The sequence below is a fragment of the Microtus oregoni genome, unplaced genomic scaffold, assembly GCF_018167655.1.
Source record: "Microtus oregoni isolate MIOR12 unplaced genomic scaffold, Mior012 000002F_ref0000024, whole genome shotgun sequence".
Lineage (NCBI taxonomy): Eukaryota > Metazoa > Chordata > Mammalia > Rodentia > Cricetidae > Microtus > Microtus oregoni.
In genome coordinates, this window is record NW_024543061.1 from 13,269,510 (window position 1) to 13,290,272 (window position 20,763).

Here is a 20,763-nt window from a genome sequence, read left to right on the forward strand (position 1 = left end):
ACCCGCATTTTTATAAATTCACCAAAGCACGTTTTCCTAAACCTTTAACTAAAGAGGCAACTCCACATGAAACTCGCTTGTCTGGTAGAAGCCTCAGAAGTAGAGTACCCAAGGGAAGGGCTTCTAAGGCTCTCTTTATTTTGGTGCACAAGACATTAGGAAGCTTAAGATAGGAGCCTACACACACACATGTTTTTTTTTTAAATCTTAGTTTAGTTTTGATTTTTGAGATAGGATTTCCTATGTATACCAGGAGGGTCTCAAGACTCTCCTGCCTCAGCTTCTCATGTGCGTAGCACAGTGTTGCTCTGCTTATGAATTTTGAGTAAACTTTACTACTAAAAGAGACAAGCTGATAGGTATATGATGGGGCTGATGTGTACTGATACGTACGACAAGTTTAGTTCGTCTTCTGTCAGCTTCAGAGGCTAAACTCCAGTTTTAGCATTTCCAAGGCTGAGCTCTTATTTTTTTTTTTTAAATCAAAACTAGGTTGAGTAAAAACAGGTTTTTCTCTAATCATTCCTATTCCCTTGGGTTTGTCTTCCCAGGAAAATGAATCTTCAGTTGTTATCGACCGATCCTTTTTAAGTATGCTTCCAGGCCAATCTCTCACAGATAAGCTTTACAACATTTGGATTCGCCTTCAGAGCCACGTCAATATTGTGTTTGACAGTGAGATGGACAAATTAATGTTGGAAAAGTACCCTGGCATAAGACAGGTGAGCAGGGAATTGGATTCCCATCACAAGTTGGTGAAGGTCCGTAATACACAGCTTACAACTGGTCTACGTCCCCAGCTCCCATCCACATGTTTATAAATGCACATTATCCACACTGCCACAGAAGCAGGAAAATAGTAAATGTAGTGGAGTTACCTGGTGTTCTGTCACTGTCACTTCTGCTCCTTACAGATCCTTGAGAAGAAGGAAGGCCTGTTCCGGAAGCACATGATGGGAAAGCGAGTCGACTATGCTGCCCGTTCGGTCATTTGCCCAGATATGTACATCAACACGAATGAGATTGGGATTCCCTTGGTGTGTTGTTGGGGAGAGGCCTCATTTTGCTGGTGGTAGCTGGGAGATAGCTGGTGTGCCATAAAGGTCTGGGGGCAGAGTTTAGTTTGCGGTGGGGAGAACATCTAGTGCTTCACATGTGGGGAGGAACTTGAGGTGCAGAACAGTGTTGCCATCCTTTTACCGAGGTTATTCCACATCTGTGTCTGTATCGTATTCTTGTCAGTCTTAACCTAGTTTTTATACCTTCCATGTCCAGCTGAGTCCATGGTGGGAAAAGGAGAGGGCAAGGGGCTTTCAATCCCATGTGGGTGTCTGACCGTGGAGAGTAGGAAAGCCCTCAGAAAGGTAGCGTGTGTCACCTGTCCCTCCCAGTTCCAGGGATGAGTGGCTCGCCTGTCCACCATTTGCTCCCTTGGCGAGCCAGCTTCCTTTTCTCACTTCCCCACCAGTTAAAGCCTTGGCGCTCATTAGCAGCAGCTCTCCGGCAGACTCCTCCGTAATGGGCCTTGAGGTCGATAATTTGAAGATGGTTTAATTCCCTCTGTGCAAAGTTCATTTCCTTATACGCCACCCTGCATCTCTTGGGAAGTTGCTAATGAGCAGAGCTAAAGTGTTGTGATTCTCCGGCACATTTTGGCTTCCTGGGCAAGAGCCTGCTGTGTCAAGAACAGGCAGAGAAGGCTCTACCCTGTGTTCCTTGGCTCCCAGGAACTGCAGGTCCTTGCAACAGAAAGCTGGACTCTATACCAAAGAAAGGCGCTATGAAAGCTAACTGTATTCTTAAGTGTGAAGCCCTAGAAGGAAAGGCCTAGGCATGTTCATTTTCTTCTCTAGACAGAATGTAGAGGCCACCCTAGCTTTGACCTCAGTGCCTAGAGTGTCTGGTTTATTTACTAATGGCTTGTATCCTGAGGAGAGATTATAATGCTGTTCACTTACTAGCCCCTACTCTACCCCAGTTCTCAGAGTAGTGGAGGCCAGGGGTTGTTACAAGAGAACCAGGAAGAACAGAGTGGGTAAAACTGCAGCTCTCCTCCCCTCCCCCACAGGGAGATAAGGAGCTAAAGTCTGGCAGGAAACCACATACCAGATTAGTGTCTCCTAAAGCTGTGGGCCAAGTGGTGACCAAACAGTAGATGAGTCCGTTAGCACAAAGTTAAAGAGGTGGGATCATGGCAGGGCTCCTACACTGCTCCTGCACAGGACCTGGGGTGTTAACTTCCTGAACTCCAAAGTCTTTGATGCACTTGTGTATATGTTGAAGTATCAAATAAATAAAAATCAGTGGTTCAGAAACTCTCTTAACTGTAGAGAACTCACCTGTTTTAGAGCAGGTTTCAGTCTAGTGTTTAATGTTCTCGGGTCTCAGAATTGCAAATCCATTTCCCCTCAAATGCCACTGGCTGATGCTACACCTGGGCTCAGCACAAGTACCCTTAGCAGTTAGTGATGCCTGCTAAGATGTGGAGGGTACGGTGGCTCTCAAGCAAGTGCCCCATACCACTCCTTTGGCGATCCTGATTTTATTGGCAAACCTGTAAAGTTTCAGCGTGCGTTTAAGAAACTAATACATCATTTACTCAGTTTGTTCCCTTAAAGGAGCGAGCAAAGCACAATGACTCCACAAAGGAGACAGATGTTGTTCTGCCTACCAAAAGCCTTGGCTAAGTGGATGGTCCCTACAGTTTGGAAGGATATCAGATAATTCATTTTGTTAGTTTTTGTATTCCTGGAACCTTTGTCTGCCCCTCTTGAATTTTAACATGCAATCCTGTTTCTAGGTATTTGCCACAAAACTGACCTACCCTCAGCCAGTTACCCCCTGGAACGTGCAGGAACTGAGACAAGCAGTCATTAATGGACCCAACGTGCACCCAGGAGCCTCCATGGTCATCAATGAGGATGGCAGTCGCACAGCCCTGAGCGCAGTAGATGCTACACAGCGGGAAGCTGTGGCCAAACAGCTCTTGACACCAGCCACAGGCGCTCCTAAGCCCCAGGGGACAAAAATTGTGAGTGAATGAAGGTTTAGGATTAGTTCCTTCTGGTTCCTGCATGCTACCTTTGCAAGGGGCTACTTGAAAGGTGGTACTCAGATCAGGAGCAACTTCACTGGAGCTAGGGAGAAATACAATTTGAACTCAGCCCTCATACTGAATTAGCATTTCTAAGGTTGGCCGTTTGTAATAATGGGTACAAACACGACAAAGTTCCCACCTGTCTAGAAGGAACTTTGAAAGAGCAGAGACACTCTGGGCTTGGCATGGTGACCATTCATTCCTATTGCTGTCCAGTGCTAGCAGCAGCACTATAGGCCCGTCCTCCCTTTCCTTGTTTTTATAGTTCCACTCCATCAGAACAGCAACACTACTTGAATTAAATTGTGCTCTATGCCATTTTGCTTTGGTGACAGGGACACCATTCAGACCAATAGATAGGTCAAGATACCAATTTTGTTCTTTGTCATGTTGGTACATTGTTAGGTTTTTTGCTTGGAGCTATGTGAGGGATTTGAGAAGTTTGTTTCACTTAACTTTGATGAATCCAGGCAAATGTAGAATAATCTTCCTGTTCTCTTAAACAGTTGCAGTGAGAAGAAAGGTTTCAAGAGTGCATGATGAGGGATCATTAGAACTGAGGTCCTACTGTGTGCTCAGGCTTTGCAAGGACACAGCAGGGATTGCCAATAAATATCTGCTGTCAGCCAGAAGTGAGCCCTTGGGCTGCCGGGGAATCAAGGCCAAGTACTGGGACACTGCCCTGGAGGCTGCTGAGAGGAGAGGAACATAGTTTCCATCAGGAGAGAAGAGGGGCAGGCGTCAAGGAAAGAGACCATTTTTTAGCCCTTCTAGATTTGAGATGACTTTGGAGAAAATAAGGGTTCATCTGTAAAAAGTAGAAGTGTGAGGCTTAGATGGGAGAGACCATGGAATTAAGAAAAAGCTGTCAAAACATTAAACTCATTGAGCAGAGTACATTGAAAAGAGAAGAGGAGGTTCCCTGGGAATGTGAGCTGGGGAGCAGCAGGGAAGTTAGGGAGCGATGAGACTGGACTTGCTGGGTTTGTGTCTGCTCTTGTTTCTTGTATGTAGTTCTTTAGGGGTTCTTTAGGGTGAAGCCAAAGTCACCTGTGAGCATAGAGGGAGACAGATTTCAGAGCCCTCGGGTTGAGGAAATAGGCAGTAAGTAGCTAGGGACATTTGAAAGGTCAGTCAGAAACGGTCTGACATTATGGGGGTGTAAGGATAATGCAGAGGCACTAGGGTGCTTTCTTCAGGTGACCTGGTTACTTCTGTGGGCTCAGGTGGGGCTAGGCAAATGGTAGGTAGGGAGCTCCACTGAGGGAGGTTGCTCAACTGCAGTGTGCTCGGGAGATCACATGGTGCCAGTGAGAGATCCCTGAATAGCTGTGACGGTGAATTAGGGTGGCTCAGTTGATTATCTTCCTACTTGGGCTCAAACCCTTACCAAGGTCATGAGGCCACCTGTGGTCTTTGCTTTCTCCACTGGTCCTACCTTTCAACCCAAACTGTTTGATGCTCTCTGCAGCTGGCTTCATCTCCTTTCAGGCTTTGCATATGCTTGGGGCTCTGCCCTCTGACTCCATGGCTGATTTCTGCTGTTCCTTCAAGTCTCAGCCCAACCCTCTCTTCCCTAAGATCATAGTAAATATCTCAACTTTAATTGGTCTTACAGGCTATTGCAACTATTTAGCTCTTACTACGTAGTGTAAAAGCAATGTAGACAGATGAATGTGTGTCCGAAAATATTTATTTATAAACTAGGAAGCCATGCCGCAGATGGTATTCGTTAGGTACCTCCTTGATGTGTTCCCCAGCACACAGTCTGTACCCTTATCCCTTTCCCTGCTTCTTGCTCTCACCACGTTTTATTATCCCTGTGTGTGCCCATCTCTCTTGTGTTTGAGTTCCCCATTCCTGTGCAAAGAAAAGTGGTCCTCCCATCAGGTCCTGCGACTTGGGATGGCAAGTTTCATGTCAAAATGTCAATAATGCTATGTAAATTTAGGATGCTTCGACTTCTGTATTCATGCACTTCTAATTTGTTTGTCATTTGAAAGAGTTTGGGCATTTACTACACAGAGCTCAGGACAGGGCAGAAGGCCTGGGAGAGGCGACTCAGAAGGAGATGAAGGGTTAACCTACAGGTTAGATGAGGGGGAAGGGTTGGCGGAAAGGTCATTTTCCATGTGACAGAGGTAACCCCTGTTCTTTCCCCTGGGCCTCATCAAGAAGGAAGTGGTCAGGATAGTGTAGGCTTGTTTTTCTGCCTGTCAGCTACCCTAAGCAGCCTCTGGCCCCATGCCTGCCTTTGCAAACTCTGACCCAGGCTCTGGGGCACACTAATTTTCACCGTAGTGTTTATTTAGTGACAAGAGAAAGGAAAAGCCCTGGTTTGGGTTGGCAAGGGGAGTGCCCTGTGCTCCAGGTTTTTGTTTGGCTTGGCCACTGTCTGGCAGACTGGCCTACATCTCTTCCCAGCTGCAGTGAAGCTGCTTGTGCTAGATTCACTAGACTCAGATCCTAGGCGCAGCCTGTGTTTTTGAGACTGGACCACAGATCTGGCCAACTTTTCCCTTGAGACGCTAAGGAAAGAAAACCTCAGGCTGTGACGCACTGAGCCAGCCAGTTTCTTGAGCAGAGATGCTCATGGGAATCTTCAGAGGTCAGGTCTCCTTGGGAACACAGGAAGGACTCTGGTGTGGGCATAGAAAGGTTGGAATTCCTTGGGAAGTGAAAACACGGGCCCTGTGCTTTTAAGACTGCTCCTCTGATGGAACTTGAGCAGAACTGACACGGCCTGTGGGAAGGAGCGAAGAAATAAATCTCTTCACAGCCTGAAGACCAGCTTACAGGCCCAGCTTCTCAGTGTGCCCTCAGACACACGGCAACAGCAGGATACTAGATCTGTTTCCTCCCACCTCCCAACTGCTGCGGCCCAGAGGGGACCTGAGGAAGAGAGACAGTTAACAAGGGTCCATGTCCTCTGGGGCACTTGATGGTAGTTGTTTTCAAAAGTGTCATTTGGGTTTTAAATCAGCTTTGAGACAGAGGTGTTCTGTCAAAGGAGCACGGCAGAGTGGGTTTGAAAGGGGAAGTCTGATCAGTGTTTGTCTAGATGGGGAAAATTTCTTGTGCTTTTTTATTCTTTAAAGTTTGTATCTTCTGGTTTTTCCCTTCGGTGAGCACATCACTCTCTCCACCATGTGAGTCCCAGGGATCGAAGTCAGGCCACCAGGCTCAGTGGGAAGTGCTTTTGCCTAACACAGAGTCATCTTTGGCAGGCAGAGCAGGAGGACCATAATTTTGAGACCAACTTTGGCAGCACAGCAAGACCCTGTTTACAAAAAAAATCTATTTGTAGAAGTAGTATGTATTCTGATATGAACAATACTATGACCTGTCTGTGATGGTTCAGACATTACTGTGTGCCTTACTCCCCTTCCTTTTGAGTCCATGCCCCAGGGACCTAGCAGTGAGGCGCTTCTCACCTTTTCCCATATGCAGGTGCTCTCCTTACATGCTGCAGGGATTTTATTTTTTTTCTTTGTGTTAATATGTCTTTCATCATCACACTCAGACTAGTATTGATTTAATTTAGTATCTGTTATCTCTGTGTAGCATTCTGTAATGAGCATACCCTGGGATTTACAGCTACTTCTGTGGGACAGTTGGGGTATTTCTACTTCTTTCCTACTGTAAACAGGGTGGCACAAACATACCTTCTTTTTGCTTACCTTGATGCTTTCTCCCTCCTGAAAGGCTAAAAGGAAATGGTTTGAATGTTGTAAGGGGTATTTTCAGATCTTTTTCCTCAAAAGATTATGACAGTTTTTAGCTTTTATATTTGTTTTGAATTTTTGAAGCACAAAATGTTTTCGGGGTCACTGAACTGAGGCTCACCAAGCCATGTCTTCCGAGTCTTGGATATTCTGTGAGAAGCTGGTCTAATTACTACTAAACTGTGGGATTCATGTGTGACCTTGGGAGGATTTGGGAAACTGTTGAGCTCTTTGAAATCCATGGAGGCTTGCAGTCTTGCGGACTTTTGATCTGTTTCTCTGTTAACTCTGAAAGAGGAGCCTAGGGCTCTGCTCAGCTGTGCATTTTGGATAAGGTGATGCTTGCTGCACAGATGTGTGGCCACCCATGTCTGCTCCTTACACCTCTGAGCAGAGGGGCCCGTTGAGAATTTCTCAGTTTGTAGAGCTTTTCTGTAGATCAAAAACTCCCCTTTCATCTAGTTGACTAGAACACGAGGCCTACAGAGTTGACAGAATGAAGTGTGGTAAGCCCTTGAAGGGATCGGTGATATTGCAGATGTTCCCACTGGCACTCATCTACTCGTCTTTCTGTGTCCCCAGGTGTGCCGGCACGTGAAGAATGGGGACATTCTCCTACTGAACCGACAGCCTACCTTGCACAGACCCTCCATCCAGGCCCACCGTGCCCACATTCTGCCTGAAGAAAAGGTCCTACGCCTTCACTATGCCAACTGCAAAGCCTATAATGCTGACTTTGATGGAGACGAGATGAACGCCCACTTCCCCCAGAGTGAGTTAGGCCGAGCTGAAGCCTATGTCCTGGCCTGCACTGATCAGCAGTATCTTGTTCCCAAGGTAAGTCTGACCTTGAGACCATGTCGTGGTTGTCACCAGCATGACTTACCGTGCTGAGTCTGGACCTTGGCTGGTGGACAGCTCCAGGAGAGGCGTGTGTGGAATAGGAGGTTCTAGGTTCTTCACAGTGTGTTTTTCAGCTCTTAGTGCCTAAAATCAGTGAAATATTTTTGTCTTGTGACTTAAAACGTTAGGATAAAACCTGGGACAGTCTCACAGCAGACTTCTGGTCCTCTGACTCTCACAGCCATCCCAGGGAGCCAGATTCAGATTCAGTAGCTGAATAATAGCATTTTGTTCCAGACTTGTCTGCATTCTCTAACTTACTGGTTTAGCAAGCATTTAGCATGCAAAATATGAAGACCCACAGAAGATTGATTCTTTAGTTATGAGGAGCCTAAGGTTGTGTATTTTTCCCGTTTGGTTAGTCTTGTTTATTTTTATAAATTTTTTATTGAAATATAATTACATCACTTCTTCCCCCCAGCCTCTTCCATACTCCTTTCTCAAATTTATGTTTTCTTTCTATTTTGTTATTATTGTGTGTGTGTGTTTAAGTGCATAAATATTAACTGTATGCAAAACAAAATGAACTGAACAGGTTATGTTCAATATGATTTCAGGGTGTTGTGCTTGGTATTGGATAACCAATTAAGGGACTTATTCCTAGGCAAGACTATTTCTCCCACTCTTAGCATCCCTTAGTTCACTGTCTTTGTCTTGGGTTTGGGCCCTATAAGATTTTCCCCTTCCGTGATCGTATGTGTGGTGGTATTATTATTGTTGGGGTCTTGTTTAGGCAGCCGTATTATTGAGGTATCCTGGTTAAAGTGTATCATTTTTAGGAGACACAGTCTCATAGCAGGCTTTTGGTGCTCTGGCTTTCACAGTCTCTCAATCCTCTCATCATGTTCCCTGTGTCTTAGATGCAATAATTGTGTTATAGATTATATACCCAAAACACACACACACACAGTTATATCTCAGTTGGGCGAGGTACTAGGTCAGCTGTTCTCTTCATTTTGACCAGTTGTAGTTTTCTTTGATGAGGGGTGAGAGGATGTATGTGTAAGTATTTGGAATACAGTTAGAAATTAGCTAATTTAGTAAAATGTCAATAATACTTGCTTCTATAACCTATCTAGGCTCAGGTAGTTATCTTGGTTTCTAGTACCAGTCATGATTTCCTTTCTCTTAAGCAGGCTGTAAGTCCAGTGAGACAGCTGTGAGTTATTTCTAAGACTTGAGTGCCAGTATTGCACAGATACCTACTGTGCTGGTCATTGATGTGGTTCATGGGCACCAAAGCTGAGGAGGGCTAGTGGTTGCTTCCTTCCCTTGGCAGCTCGCATAGCACTTTCTATGAAAACTAGTCCTCAGGAAGGAGGCTTTTGGGTCAAATCTAGTTTGGATCCACTAAATTCTGTGGCTGAAGTTCATGATATCTCAGCAATAGGGACTTGACTTCTGGGAGGTGGTCAGGGGCATTAACAGAAGAGGGCACATCTCTTGGGTTCCCCTGACCAACAGCTCAAAAGGGAGTTATTCATTACTGGTTTTTGCTTAATAGTCCATGGCTCAAGGGGAACATTATTAGCCCAAGTAGGAGAACTTCATTTAAGTTATGTGTGTGTATACATACATGTATACTTAAATATATCATCTGTGATTTTAGATAAATAAAAATAGTATGATTCCCGAAGGCTTTTTCATATATATTAAGTGTTTTCTTTCCTCCTTCCTCCCTCTTTTTCCTGCTATATTGACCTCATTTTCCCATCTCTGAGCCTGTTTTAAGAGGCAGCTTAATCCCAGGAGTCCAGGTGAGATTCCCCAACAATCCATGAAGGCATCTCTTTGAATTCCTTCCATTTCCCTCCATGGTTATTCTTCATGGGCAACATGATGTGGTCAGAGCTGTCCAAGTGAAGGTACGGGAAGAAGGATATAATGTTCTCCTATTGTTCCTTATCCCCTGATGTGCTCACTTCATGTCAGGGGTCTGGAGTCAGTGAGTGCTTAAGGGAGGAACAGAGCAAAGAAAGCCAGACTGAGGAGAAAGGCTGAGTATTTTCCAGGCTCTATTTCGTCTTTTCCACCTATTCAAAGGACTGAAGCCTTTTCAGAATGTACAGTTTCTTGGCACTGATATATAACATTCATTTGGAGTGTGGTGGATTCTGAAGAAACTAGAAATAGCAATGGAAGCCACAGGTACCATTTACAAGTGTGTATTCCATGCCAGACACTGCAAAGTTCTGTGCACACTTCTTATTTCCCACTGTTGACAGTCCTCACAGGTAAGTACTACTAACATCTACACGTTACACTTGAGGAATGTCACAGGGAGCTTGTAGGTCCCTGTGTTGGCTCTGCTACAGAGAGGGAAAACATGAACTCGGGGAATGCTAGAAGCTGCCCAGCATTGTCTGCCCCTTAGCTCTTCTCCCCTGTCAGCTTTCTGTTACCCTAATATATCACTGTAGCTTACCCGGTACCAGTTGGTGCTTAACTTTGCTTTTTCTGCCCACATTTACAGGCCATTGATTAGCAGAAAGCCTAATACAGGAAGGAGTTCTGAGCCCATTAGACCACTCAGAAATTAGAAAAGATAATTTGCTAATGTGAAAATTGGCTCTTTACTTTTTCATGTAATAACAGTAGATGAAAAAATTAATAATAGCAGGAGTAGCTGTCAGAGTGATAGTAGCATGAAGTGATCATGTACCAGGCCCTAGACACTGGTCAGTACATGATGTCAGCAATTTACATTTTCCTATGCAGGCTTCACAGCAGTCTTAGAAATAGGTGCCATTTTCAGGTAAGAAACAGAGAAATAGTTGCCTTCAGTGTCGAGGTCAAGACTCAGACCTCTAATCCTTAGCCTCACTTAATGGCTGGGGCTGGGCTTGGGCCTAGGTGTGGACACCAGGGACTGTTTGAGCCCATTTCACCAAAGGTGGACACTACCAGGAAGTGGCAGGTGAGGTGGTGACAGTGACCTGAGTTTTGTGTCCGTGGGGAGTTGGGGCACCCTGAGGTCTTCAGACTAATGAGCTTGCATGGGCTAGTCCACAGAGCAGTCGGAGGCTTCCTTTTGTGATGTGCCCTGAAAAGGACCGGCCTGTGACTCCATATGAACCTCATCGCGTGCCCCGTGTCTTAGGTTTTAGGTTCAGCTTATGCTTAAGAGCGATAAGCAGAACTCAAATAAGTTTTTTTTTTTTTTTTGGTTTTTCGAGACAGGGTTTCTCTGTAGCTTTGGAGCCTGTCCCGGAACTAGCTCTTGTAGACCAGGCTGGCCTCGAACTCCCAGAGATCCGCCTGCCTCTGCCTCCCGAGTGCTGGGATTAAAGGCGTGCGCCACCACCGCCTAGCCCAAATAAATTTTTTTTAAAAATTGTTTTTAATACCAAAAACCAAACCTAGGACACTGCTTATGCTACTCATGCATTCTTCTACTGAGCTGTGTCCCCAGCCCCACTGAGCTATGTCCCCAGCCCTTGAATTAAAGGAACCTTGGAGGTTGTCTACAAGTTCTCTTTACTTTCAGCCAGCTTGTTTTGTCAATATAGTTAAGATTTTGATCAGTTTTATTTAGTCTTTAGTATAAATATTGAGAGGGAAATCCTTATTTTACAATCCTTATGGTTGTAAAAAATGCAGCATCATTGATGGCAGAGTAATAATAGTCAGGGTTGGTTTAGCTAAACAGAAAACCCATTGTTTTAGGACTCTTTCTTTCTCTCTTTGGTCGTTTTCCTTCCTTTCATTTACATTTCACAGTGTTCATTGCTTCATTTTTTCTGCATCTTTGCCTAACTGTGGGGCCAAGTTAAAGTCCCTTCACTGTAGTTTGTGTTGTCCTCTTAATTAAAAGCTCAGATGAATAGAACTTTAACTTTAAAAAAAAAAAAGAAAGAAAAGAACCTAATTTTTCATTTATCTGTTTGAATAATATTCCCCTTCTGTTTCCTTTGTTTTCCAAGGGCCAAAGCTTTGTGGAAATTTCTTAACAAAACTTAAGATGCAGTTTCCTGACTTTTACTTAACTATAAAATTCAAGATATAAAACACACTATTTTCTTAGCATACTAACCAAAGATATTAATATTAATGTCATCTTGCTGGAATGTTAGATAGTAGCAGCACTGACAGTTTTCTGGGGCTTTAATTCAGAATTGTGCTTTCCAACCCTAAAAAGTTTTTTAGGAAATTCAAAATTATAAGTAGTTCCTTAATAATCAAATTAATTAGCATTTTTCCCTAGAGTCCATGATTAATGCATTGAAAGCAATTTAGCTCTTTAAGGAATTTTCTAGTCCTGGAAAAATCTATATAGAAAAAAAAGGCACCAGGTATGTCATATAAGTAATTATTGCTTTTCCTAAAGAGTGGAAATTCTGTAGTATCTGCTCCAAGAGACTGGGATAAAGTCCCTTCACTGTAGTTTGTGGGATAGATCAATGCATAGCTTGGAATTTTTTTTAATTTTTTTATTTATTATGTATATAGTGTTCTGGGCACCAGATCTCATTATCGATGGGTGTGAGCCATCATGTGGTTGCTGGGAATTGAACTCAGGACCTCCAGAACAGCAGTCAGTTCTCTCAACCTCTGAGCCATCTCTCCAGCCCCTAGCTTGGATTTTTCTTCTAAGAAAAATAAGATCATTTTTGGATTAAAATGTGGATTAAGATTTTTTTATTTAACTTTTTATTTAAACCTTTTTCATACAGTATTTTTCATCATGTTCTTTAAAAAAATAGGAACAAAAATTAAAACTAAAAAAAATCAATAATACAGAATATAACAAAACAAAAGCACACACACAAAAATGCATGCAATCTGTTTTATATTGGCCAGCTACTTCTGGACAAGGGGCTGGCCCTGGAATGCAGTGGATTTCCCCAGTGTCACTAGGGAAGATAGTTTTTATTTGTGTTAGTAACTCAAAGCCTTCATTAGAAAGGCTGCACAGTCCATCTGTCCTGGCGTATGTTTATGGCACCTCTTTTTAGCCCATCTCTAATGACTATATGAGCTTTCATAGACCCGTCGTTACAGTGTTTAGACCATTTGACAAGAATCCTCAGTCTTTGAATTAGTACATGTGTTCACATTCCGGCTCTTCCAACAACTGTGCTGTGAGGTCCCAAGCCAAGCCCTTGGTTATGAAACATGGCCATAATATGACAGCTGATAATGCTCTTTGAGCTCTAGTATCAGTTTTTCCTCAGATTCCTGTAAACATTGAAAAGTTTTCAGAAACTACTTACAGAATATCAGTCAGTGTGCTATTTTTACTTCCGTTTGCCTATGTTACCATGAACACAGACCTGGCAGATAAGGTCCAGGAGACTGGGTATTGCAACGACAGAAAATGTCAAACGAATTTAATGTGCCCTCTGAACCTGGGGTTTTAATAAAATCCCATGTTTTGGCCTTAGGTAGGTAGTACCTTCGTGAGAACTTACCTAAACCACATGCTGTATTCTGAAGACACACTAGTCAAGGACGTTCTTTCTCCGTGTAGTCGAATACATCAAGATCCTCTCAGGAATCCTGAGCCCAGGCTGTGGTGTCCCGCACCTTTAGTCACAGCACTCAGGAGGCAGAGTCAGGCAGATCTCTGCATTCAAGGCCAGCCTTGTCTACTTAATGAGTTCCAGACAGCCAGAGGTACATAGTGAGACCCTGTCTCAAAAAGAGCAAGTCATTCCTAAGACTTCAGCTGCAGCGCTTCTCCCAGAGAGATGGGGTCTGGCCACCCCTCCCCAGTCTGTAAATGGCCCATTCGGTGCTGCTCTTCTGTGACATTTAAAACACTTTGTGGTCATGTACTCGTCTCAGCATTTGTTTACTATCTGTCTTTTCCTGAAATAGTCTGATGATCCGCCTAATGCCTAGGCATACAGTAGGCTCTCAATAAATATTTGTTAAATGGATGACTGATTTACAGAAGAACAAGGCCAGAAATGTGTGAAAACGCAAAAGCATAAAACCAAACTACAAAAAACAAGAACACGACTGACAGCAGCCAGACCAAACTTCTGCATAAATGCCAGAAATCTGCTGAGTAACCAGAACCAGATGGTCATAGGAAAAGGACGGCTTGTGGAACTAAATGAGCTTGAAATACTTTTGCCATAAGACAGTAGGCGGCTGGCAAAAGTTGAGGCGAGTGTAACTCCTGGTCATGTGATTGTGAGGCCTGTTTCTAAGGGAGAGCATGGGGTGGATAGTCTGGCCTTTATATGAAAGCTCTTGATCAAAGTGACTTCCAAGAACATGGTTACAAATTGGAGACTGTGACTTGAAGTTTGGCTTTGTTCTTTTCTCTTTGATTTTCAGGATGGCCAGCCATTGGCAGGACTGATTCAAGATCACATGGTTTCAGGTGCAAACATGACCATTCGGGGATGCTTTTTCACCCGGGAGCAGTACATGGAGCTGGTGTACCGAGGGCTCACAGACAAAGTGGGACGTGTGAAGCTCTTTGCTCCTGCCATCCTGAAGCCCTACCCACTGTGGACAGGAAAGCAGGTAATTGGGAGAAAGCAGCCAGTGTATATTTTAAAAGGAAATAAGCCACTCATATAACAGTTTCAATTCCAAGAGATCCTAGAGCAGAGACAACAAAGTCTCTAATCCTTCCCTTTGCGTGGGGCTCCAAGGTCTGGGAAAACTCAAGGTGATTCTAAGAGCAGGTTGCATGGTTCCTGTTTATTGATTTTAACATGAAGTTGGTGTCCCCTAATTCAGATGCAGTGCAAATGCCAATGGTGTTACAGTTCTAGTATTAAGGTTCATTGAGAAATAACCAAAGGCTTTGCTGAGTTCATTGACACCTGATTTTTTTAGTGTTTAAATCTAGCTTTCTCTCTTTAACAGATGATAATGCTGAGACTAATGTTAAATTACATGTTCGGGGTTATTAGAGGAAGAATTGGAATTCAAACTCAGGATTTTTAATGCCCAAAGCAAACATATAATAGTATACATGGAAACCAAATGATGAAATACACTACAGTATATTCTTCTACTGTTGCCTGGGCCTCTAAGTTCAGCTTCAAGGATCAACTTCTAGAGTCTTGACTTTTTACCCATAAAAAGTGGATTTGAAAAAAATCTCTGTGGCCTCCTCCAGCTCTATAATTCTTTAAGTCTGTGAAAGTGTCTTGGTTTTTGTTTTTTTGTTTTTCTTTTCAAGACAGGGTTTTTCTGTGTAACCCTGGCTATCCTAGAACTCACTTTGTAGACCAGGCTGGCCTCAAACTCAGAGATCCACCTACCTTAGCCTCCCAAGTGCTGGGATTAAAGACCTGTGCCACCACTGCCAGCTTAGTCTATAAAAGTCTTAAAACACCATGACTATTTTATGAATGATTATGTCTCCATTTTGTTGCAGTAACAAAGCCCTTTATATGAGGAAGAGTTTACTGTAGCTCAGTTTCAGAGCTTTCAGTTTTGGTCACTTGACTCTGTTGCTTCCAGACCTTTGTTTGGTGAATCAGAACGTTAAGGGTATAGTAGAGGGACAGTAGACAGAAAAAGAACCAAGAAGAAGCATGGAAGAGAGGCCCTTCAGGGCTGTGCTCCAGGCCTTCTACTCTATGCCTTCTACTACATCAGCAGATCCAGTAAACTCAGTGGATTGGCCCATTTGATGGAGTTAGCACTTTCAAGGTGCAGCCATCTCTCAGTAGTCCCACCAGCTGGGGGCAGAACCTTCACCACAAGGGGAATTTTGAAAGAATAGTTCATATCTAAATCATCATTGCAGCTGTTGAATTTGACTTGCTAATATTTTGTTTAGAACAGCTATTACTTTTCTCATTGCTGTAACTGAATACCTGACATGGCAGGAAAGGTTGGTGGCCAGGAGTCAGCTGTCACATTGCATGCACAGTCAAGAAGCATGGAGACATGAACCCTGGTGCTCAGCTCTCCCTTGGGTGGTGCCAGCCACATCCAGGAGTGGGTCTCTTCAATTAAACTTTTCTAGAAATACACAGACACACGCAGAGTTGTGTTCCTATGGTGATTCTAAATCCCATCAAGTTGACAATGAAGATTCACCATTGCAAATCACAAATTTGTTTTACTGTATTGTTTGTGTGTGTGTGTCGCTCATGTGGAAGTCAGAGGACAACTTTTTTTTTACTTTTTTTTTTAGTTGATTTTATTAAGCTATACATTTTTCTCTGCTCCCTTTCCTTCCTCTCCCCTCCCCTCTCCCATGGTCTCCATGCTCCTAATTTACTCAGGAGATCTTGTCTTTCTCTACTTTGCATGTAGATTAGATCCATGTATGTCTCTCTTAGGGTCCTCTTTGTTGTCTAGGTTCTCTGAGATTATGATTTGTAGCCTGGTTTTCTTTGCTTTATGTCTAAAAGCTACTTATGAGTGAATACATATGATGTTTGTCTTTCTGGGTCTGAGTTACCTCATTCAGTATTATGTTTTCTAGACCCATCCATTTGCCTGCAAATCTCAAGATGTCATTGTTTTATTCCGCTGTGTAGTACTCCATTGTGTAAATGTACCACATTTTCCTTATCCAGTCTTTGGTCGAGGGGCATTTAGGTTGTTTCCAGGTTCTGGCTATGATAAATAATGCTGCTATTAACATAGTTGAGCACATGTCCTTGTAGTAATATTGAGCATCCTTTGGGTATATACCCAAAAATGGTATTATTGGGTCTTGAGGAAGGTTGTTTTCTAGTTTTCTGAGAAATCACCATACTGATATCCAAAGGGGCTGTACCAGTTTGCACCCCCACCAGCAATGCAGAAGTGTTCCCTTTACCCCACATCCTCTCCAACATAAGTTGTCATCAGTGTTTTTGATCTTGGCCATTCTTACAGTTGTAAGATGGAATCTCATATTTGTTTTGATTTGCATTTCTCTGATGGCTAAGGATGTTGAACATTTCCGTAAGTGCAGAGGACAACTTTTAAGAATTAATTCTAGAATATTGCTCTCACCCTACAAAGAAATTCTGTTATCTATTAGTGAACATTAGTGATCAGTCCCACTTCCTCCCCTCAACTCCTAGTCTCTGTGACTTTGCCTGATTTGTACATTTCATCTAAATCTACAGTGAGACTTTGTGACACGCTTCTTTGATTTAGTATAATGTTCTGAAGGCTAACGTGTATTACTCACTGTTTTTGTGGCTGAAGAACATGCTGTCATGTGGACATACTACATTTTGTTTATTCATTTTCAGTTAAGAATGGATATTTAGGGTTGTTTCCACTTGAATATTACAAGTAAAGCTGCCATGAACTCTTCTACCTGCTCCCCTTGTAAGCATGTGTTTTCAGTTCTTATTTGAATCATACTATAATTCTGTATGTATGCTATAGTAATAGAGTCATACTGTAATTCTGTAATTTTTTGAGGAACACCCAAGCTGTTTTTTGAAGTTGACATAGTTTATATTTGTCCCAGCAATGTCAATAGATTAGACAAATGTCTTTTAGACAAATGTCTGTTCAAGTTATTTGCCCATTTACTATGGTACTTGTCTTTTTATTGAGTCATAAGAATTTTTATATTTTCTGGCCATTAGCATTACACCATATATGTGGTTTATAAAATTTTTTCTTATTGTATGAAATATTTTTCTATTTTCTTGTCATTCAACTGACAGAAGTTTTAAATTTAGATAAAGTCCAATTTACCAGGTGTTTGTGTTGTCGCTTGTGCTCCTCTTGTGATGGCTAATCATCTTATTGGTTTAGCTATACATTTAGGTCTTGGGTCCATTTTGGGTTAACTTTTGTGGTATAAGATGGGGTTCAAAATTGGTTCTTGGATATATATGTGTCTGTGTGTGTGTGCTTTTTTGTCAGCACAGTTGCTGATAGTATTGATCTTTTCCATTGAATGTCCTCAACACTAGATCTAAAAGCAATTACTTGCAGATATTTCTTCCTGACTCATTTATATTCCTTTTGTTAGTGTGTATCATAATGCCGGGGCCATTCTGCCTTGGTTTCTATAGCTTCTTAGTGAGGTTTAAAATCAGAATGAAAGTCTTCCAGCTCTGTTCTTCTGTTTTGAGATTGCTTTGACCAAGAGATCCTTTGCATTCCCACGAATTTTAGGGTCAGCTGGCCCTTTTCACTCCTCTCAGCTGTGCTGTCATCTTTATTGTGTAAGTGTTTTGTGCTTGTTGGTCTGTCTGTGCAGCACATACATTCAGCCACCCACGGAGACAAGAAGAAGGTATCAGATCCCCTGGAACTAGACTCATAGGCAGTCGAGAGCTGCCTGATGGGGTGCTAGGAACTAACTAACCTGGGGCCTCTGCAAGAACAGCCAGTGCTCTTATCCCCTCAGCCACTTGCCCATGTGTGGTTCAAATTTTTCTTTTATTCTTTCTTTTTGTTTCTTCCTTTTTTCTTTTTTTGTTTTGTTTTTACTGTTTTTAGGGTTTGTGTATGTGTGTCATGGTCGAAGCACAGCTTGCAGGAGTCCGTTCTCTTCTACCGTGCGAGTCCTTGAGATCAAGCTCAGATCTTCAAGTTTAGCACAAGCACCCTTTAGCTGCTGAGGCATCCTGCTGGCCCTTCTTGGCTTAAATTTATTCCTGAAGTACTTGATTCGTTTTAGTGTTTATATGTGGGTTTTGTTGTTAGTTTTTAGACTGTTGGTTGCCAACAGATGGTGGCATTATTGCTCCTGTAAGTTGATCCCCTTCAGCTTCAGAGTCATATACTAGCTCTGATGATAATTTTTGTGGAATGCTTAAGAACATCTTCTGTATACCATGATTTTCCTCTTTCCTCTCCAATCTGAGTGCATGTTGTCTTTTTTCTTACCTGACCGTCTCAGCAAGAACCTCTAGGACACTGCTTAGCAGAAACGACAAGAGTAGGCATCCTTGTCCTGCCCCTGATTTTCCTCAAGAACACACAGACTTTTACTGAGTATGTTAGCAGTGCTTTTGCATAAATGCTGCTTCTTTCCCAGGCTGTTGGTATTTATTCCAGTCTTTAGTCTGTGGCATTTTCTTCACTGTCAGATGTTCTCTTGGGTGAGATAGCAGGCCTTATTTCTCTGTGTGTGAATGGTTACCTATGTGTGTTACCGTACACCAAATTCTGGTCTTGACGGTGTCCAACCTGGCAGCCCCCACTAGCCATATGTTGTTTTGCTAAAGGTGTAGCTTGTGGTAAGCAGCCCAGGGAAGCCTCACCTCTTGCCCCGACTCTTACCCCACACTCGCCTCACCCTAGCCTGTAGAGCTGAGGTGTGGGGGAGAGTGAGCCTTCTGCTCCAGAAACAGAGTTATCTGCTTTCTTTATTTTTCTTTCTTTTACTTATATGTGCACAGGTATTTTGTTTGCATGTGTATCTGTGCACCATGTGTATGCAGTGCCTGCAGAAGCCAGAAGAGGCCATCAGATCCCCGGAACTGAAGTTATAGGCAGTTAGCTGCCATGTAGGTCCTAGAAATTGAACCTACATCCCCTTTAAGAGCAGTCAGTGCTCTCAACCACTGAGCTACCTCTCCAACCCCTTGCCTACAATACCTGACTGTTTTCCCCCAGCCTGCTCCCTCTGTGGGGATGTGCTTGGCAGCCCTCCTAAGCTAGTCCATTGTTTGTCCCTAGAGACACCTGCCTTCCTCTGTAGAACACCAGCTTGAGAAAGTGCCTCTCCTGGCCTTCTATCAGCGACTGTTTACCAAGTGATAATCTTTTTGGTTGATTCTGGGAAGACACCCTGGCCTTTCTGTAGTAAAATTAATTCTTGATGTAGCATTTAGTGTTCTAAAAGCTGATTGGCAAATCAGGTTATGGGCTTAGCAGTCTTATCAGTGTGACACCTGTTCACTAAGGCATTTACTTTGTTCAGAGTGTAGACCTGGAATGTATTTACAGTAAATGGTCCTGTCGGGAGTTAATAAGAGCATGCTCTCGTCTGAATATTTATTTCTCAAGATTCCTGTTCACAACCCTCACTCTACTCCCCACCCCTGGGATAGTATTGCAGAATGAGGCCTTGGGAGATGTTTAGGTCACGGGAGCAGAATGAATGGGATTAGCACCCTTGTAAGTCTTCTAAACACTCTTTCCACCAAGCCAAGACAGCTTAAGAAATCTCTGTTTATGAACTAGAAAGCATGACTCTTCCCAGACTCTGAGTCTGCCTCATTTTGTCCTTCTCCGCTCCCATAACCATAGAAATAAATTCCTATTCCCACTCTTTGCAGGTTAGGGTATTGGGGATAGTATCCCTAATTGGCCAAGGCAGAACACATCAATACCTACCAGATACTCTCCTTCTCACTCAGGCTAAGCCTTTCCACCTACTCTTCCTGCCCCTTGCCCGCAAACACATGATCCTGTCCCTGACTGCTCTGGATTTCACCACTGCTGGCTGAAGCCTTCCCTGGCTTATTTAAAGCCCTGGTGCCTTCTCACTCTTGCTCTGAGTTACCTTTCCTTGTCCTACCTTCCTCTAGAGCATGAATCCTTAGGGAGTCAAGGCTCTGTCCGCAGTGCCTGGCTCATAGCATTTGATGGGTAATTGCCAAATGAGTAGATTTAGCTTGTCTAAAGACTATGAATAAACAATGCTCAATCAGAAGGTGTCCTCATTGCATGACTGATACCAGGGCACCCCAATCCCTGGTGTGCCCCACTCTGCAGCCAGTCTAACTGAAACGTCTCAGTTAGACATTTCAGGCCTCCCAAGGAATGCTCCTTAGTCAGTTCTTCGCCGTTATGTCCCTGCCTTGAGAAGCCAAGTCTTGTGCAGGGAGGAAGTTACTAAACACAGGAATAATGGTCTCTGTTGCAGGACAGCTGAGGAGCGTGTCTTTTCTGGCAGGTGACGAGTGTTAGGAGCCTCCCCATCTCTCTCAACGTCACGAAAGCTTCGCCTTTGTTATTTTACCACATTACCAAATACTTATTTTGACCCCAAAACAATTATCCTTCCTTTGGCCTGTTCAGAAATTTAATGCAATTCTCAGAGATGCTCACTTTAGGTTGAAGTATTTAGGGAATAAAAATCCTAATGAAGTTTTAGTGTATTTTTGATGGGCTTGTCTTTCAGAGGACCTGATCACCTTACTGAGC

General features: G+C 43.2%; 1 protein-coding gene across 1 annotated transcript in view; it reads left to right on the forward strand.

Annotated features, from left to right (window-relative positions):
- Positions 1–20,763, forward strand: part of Polr1a (RNA polymerase I subunit A) — a 64,191-nt gene that overhangs the window by 17,327 nt on the left and 26,101 nt on the right. The window contains exons 10-14 of the mRNA XM_041639341.1: positions 552–722; positions 915–1,037; positions 2,801–3,031; positions 7,405–7,659; positions 14,014–14,205. Of these exons, the coding sequence (XP_041495275.1) occupies positions 552–722; positions 915–1,037; positions 2,801–3,031; positions 7,405–7,659; positions 14,014–14,205 (972 nt within the window). The remainder of the gene's footprint in view (positions 1–551; positions 723–914; positions 1,038–2,800; positions 3,032–7,404; positions 7,660–14,013; positions 14,206–20,763) is intronic.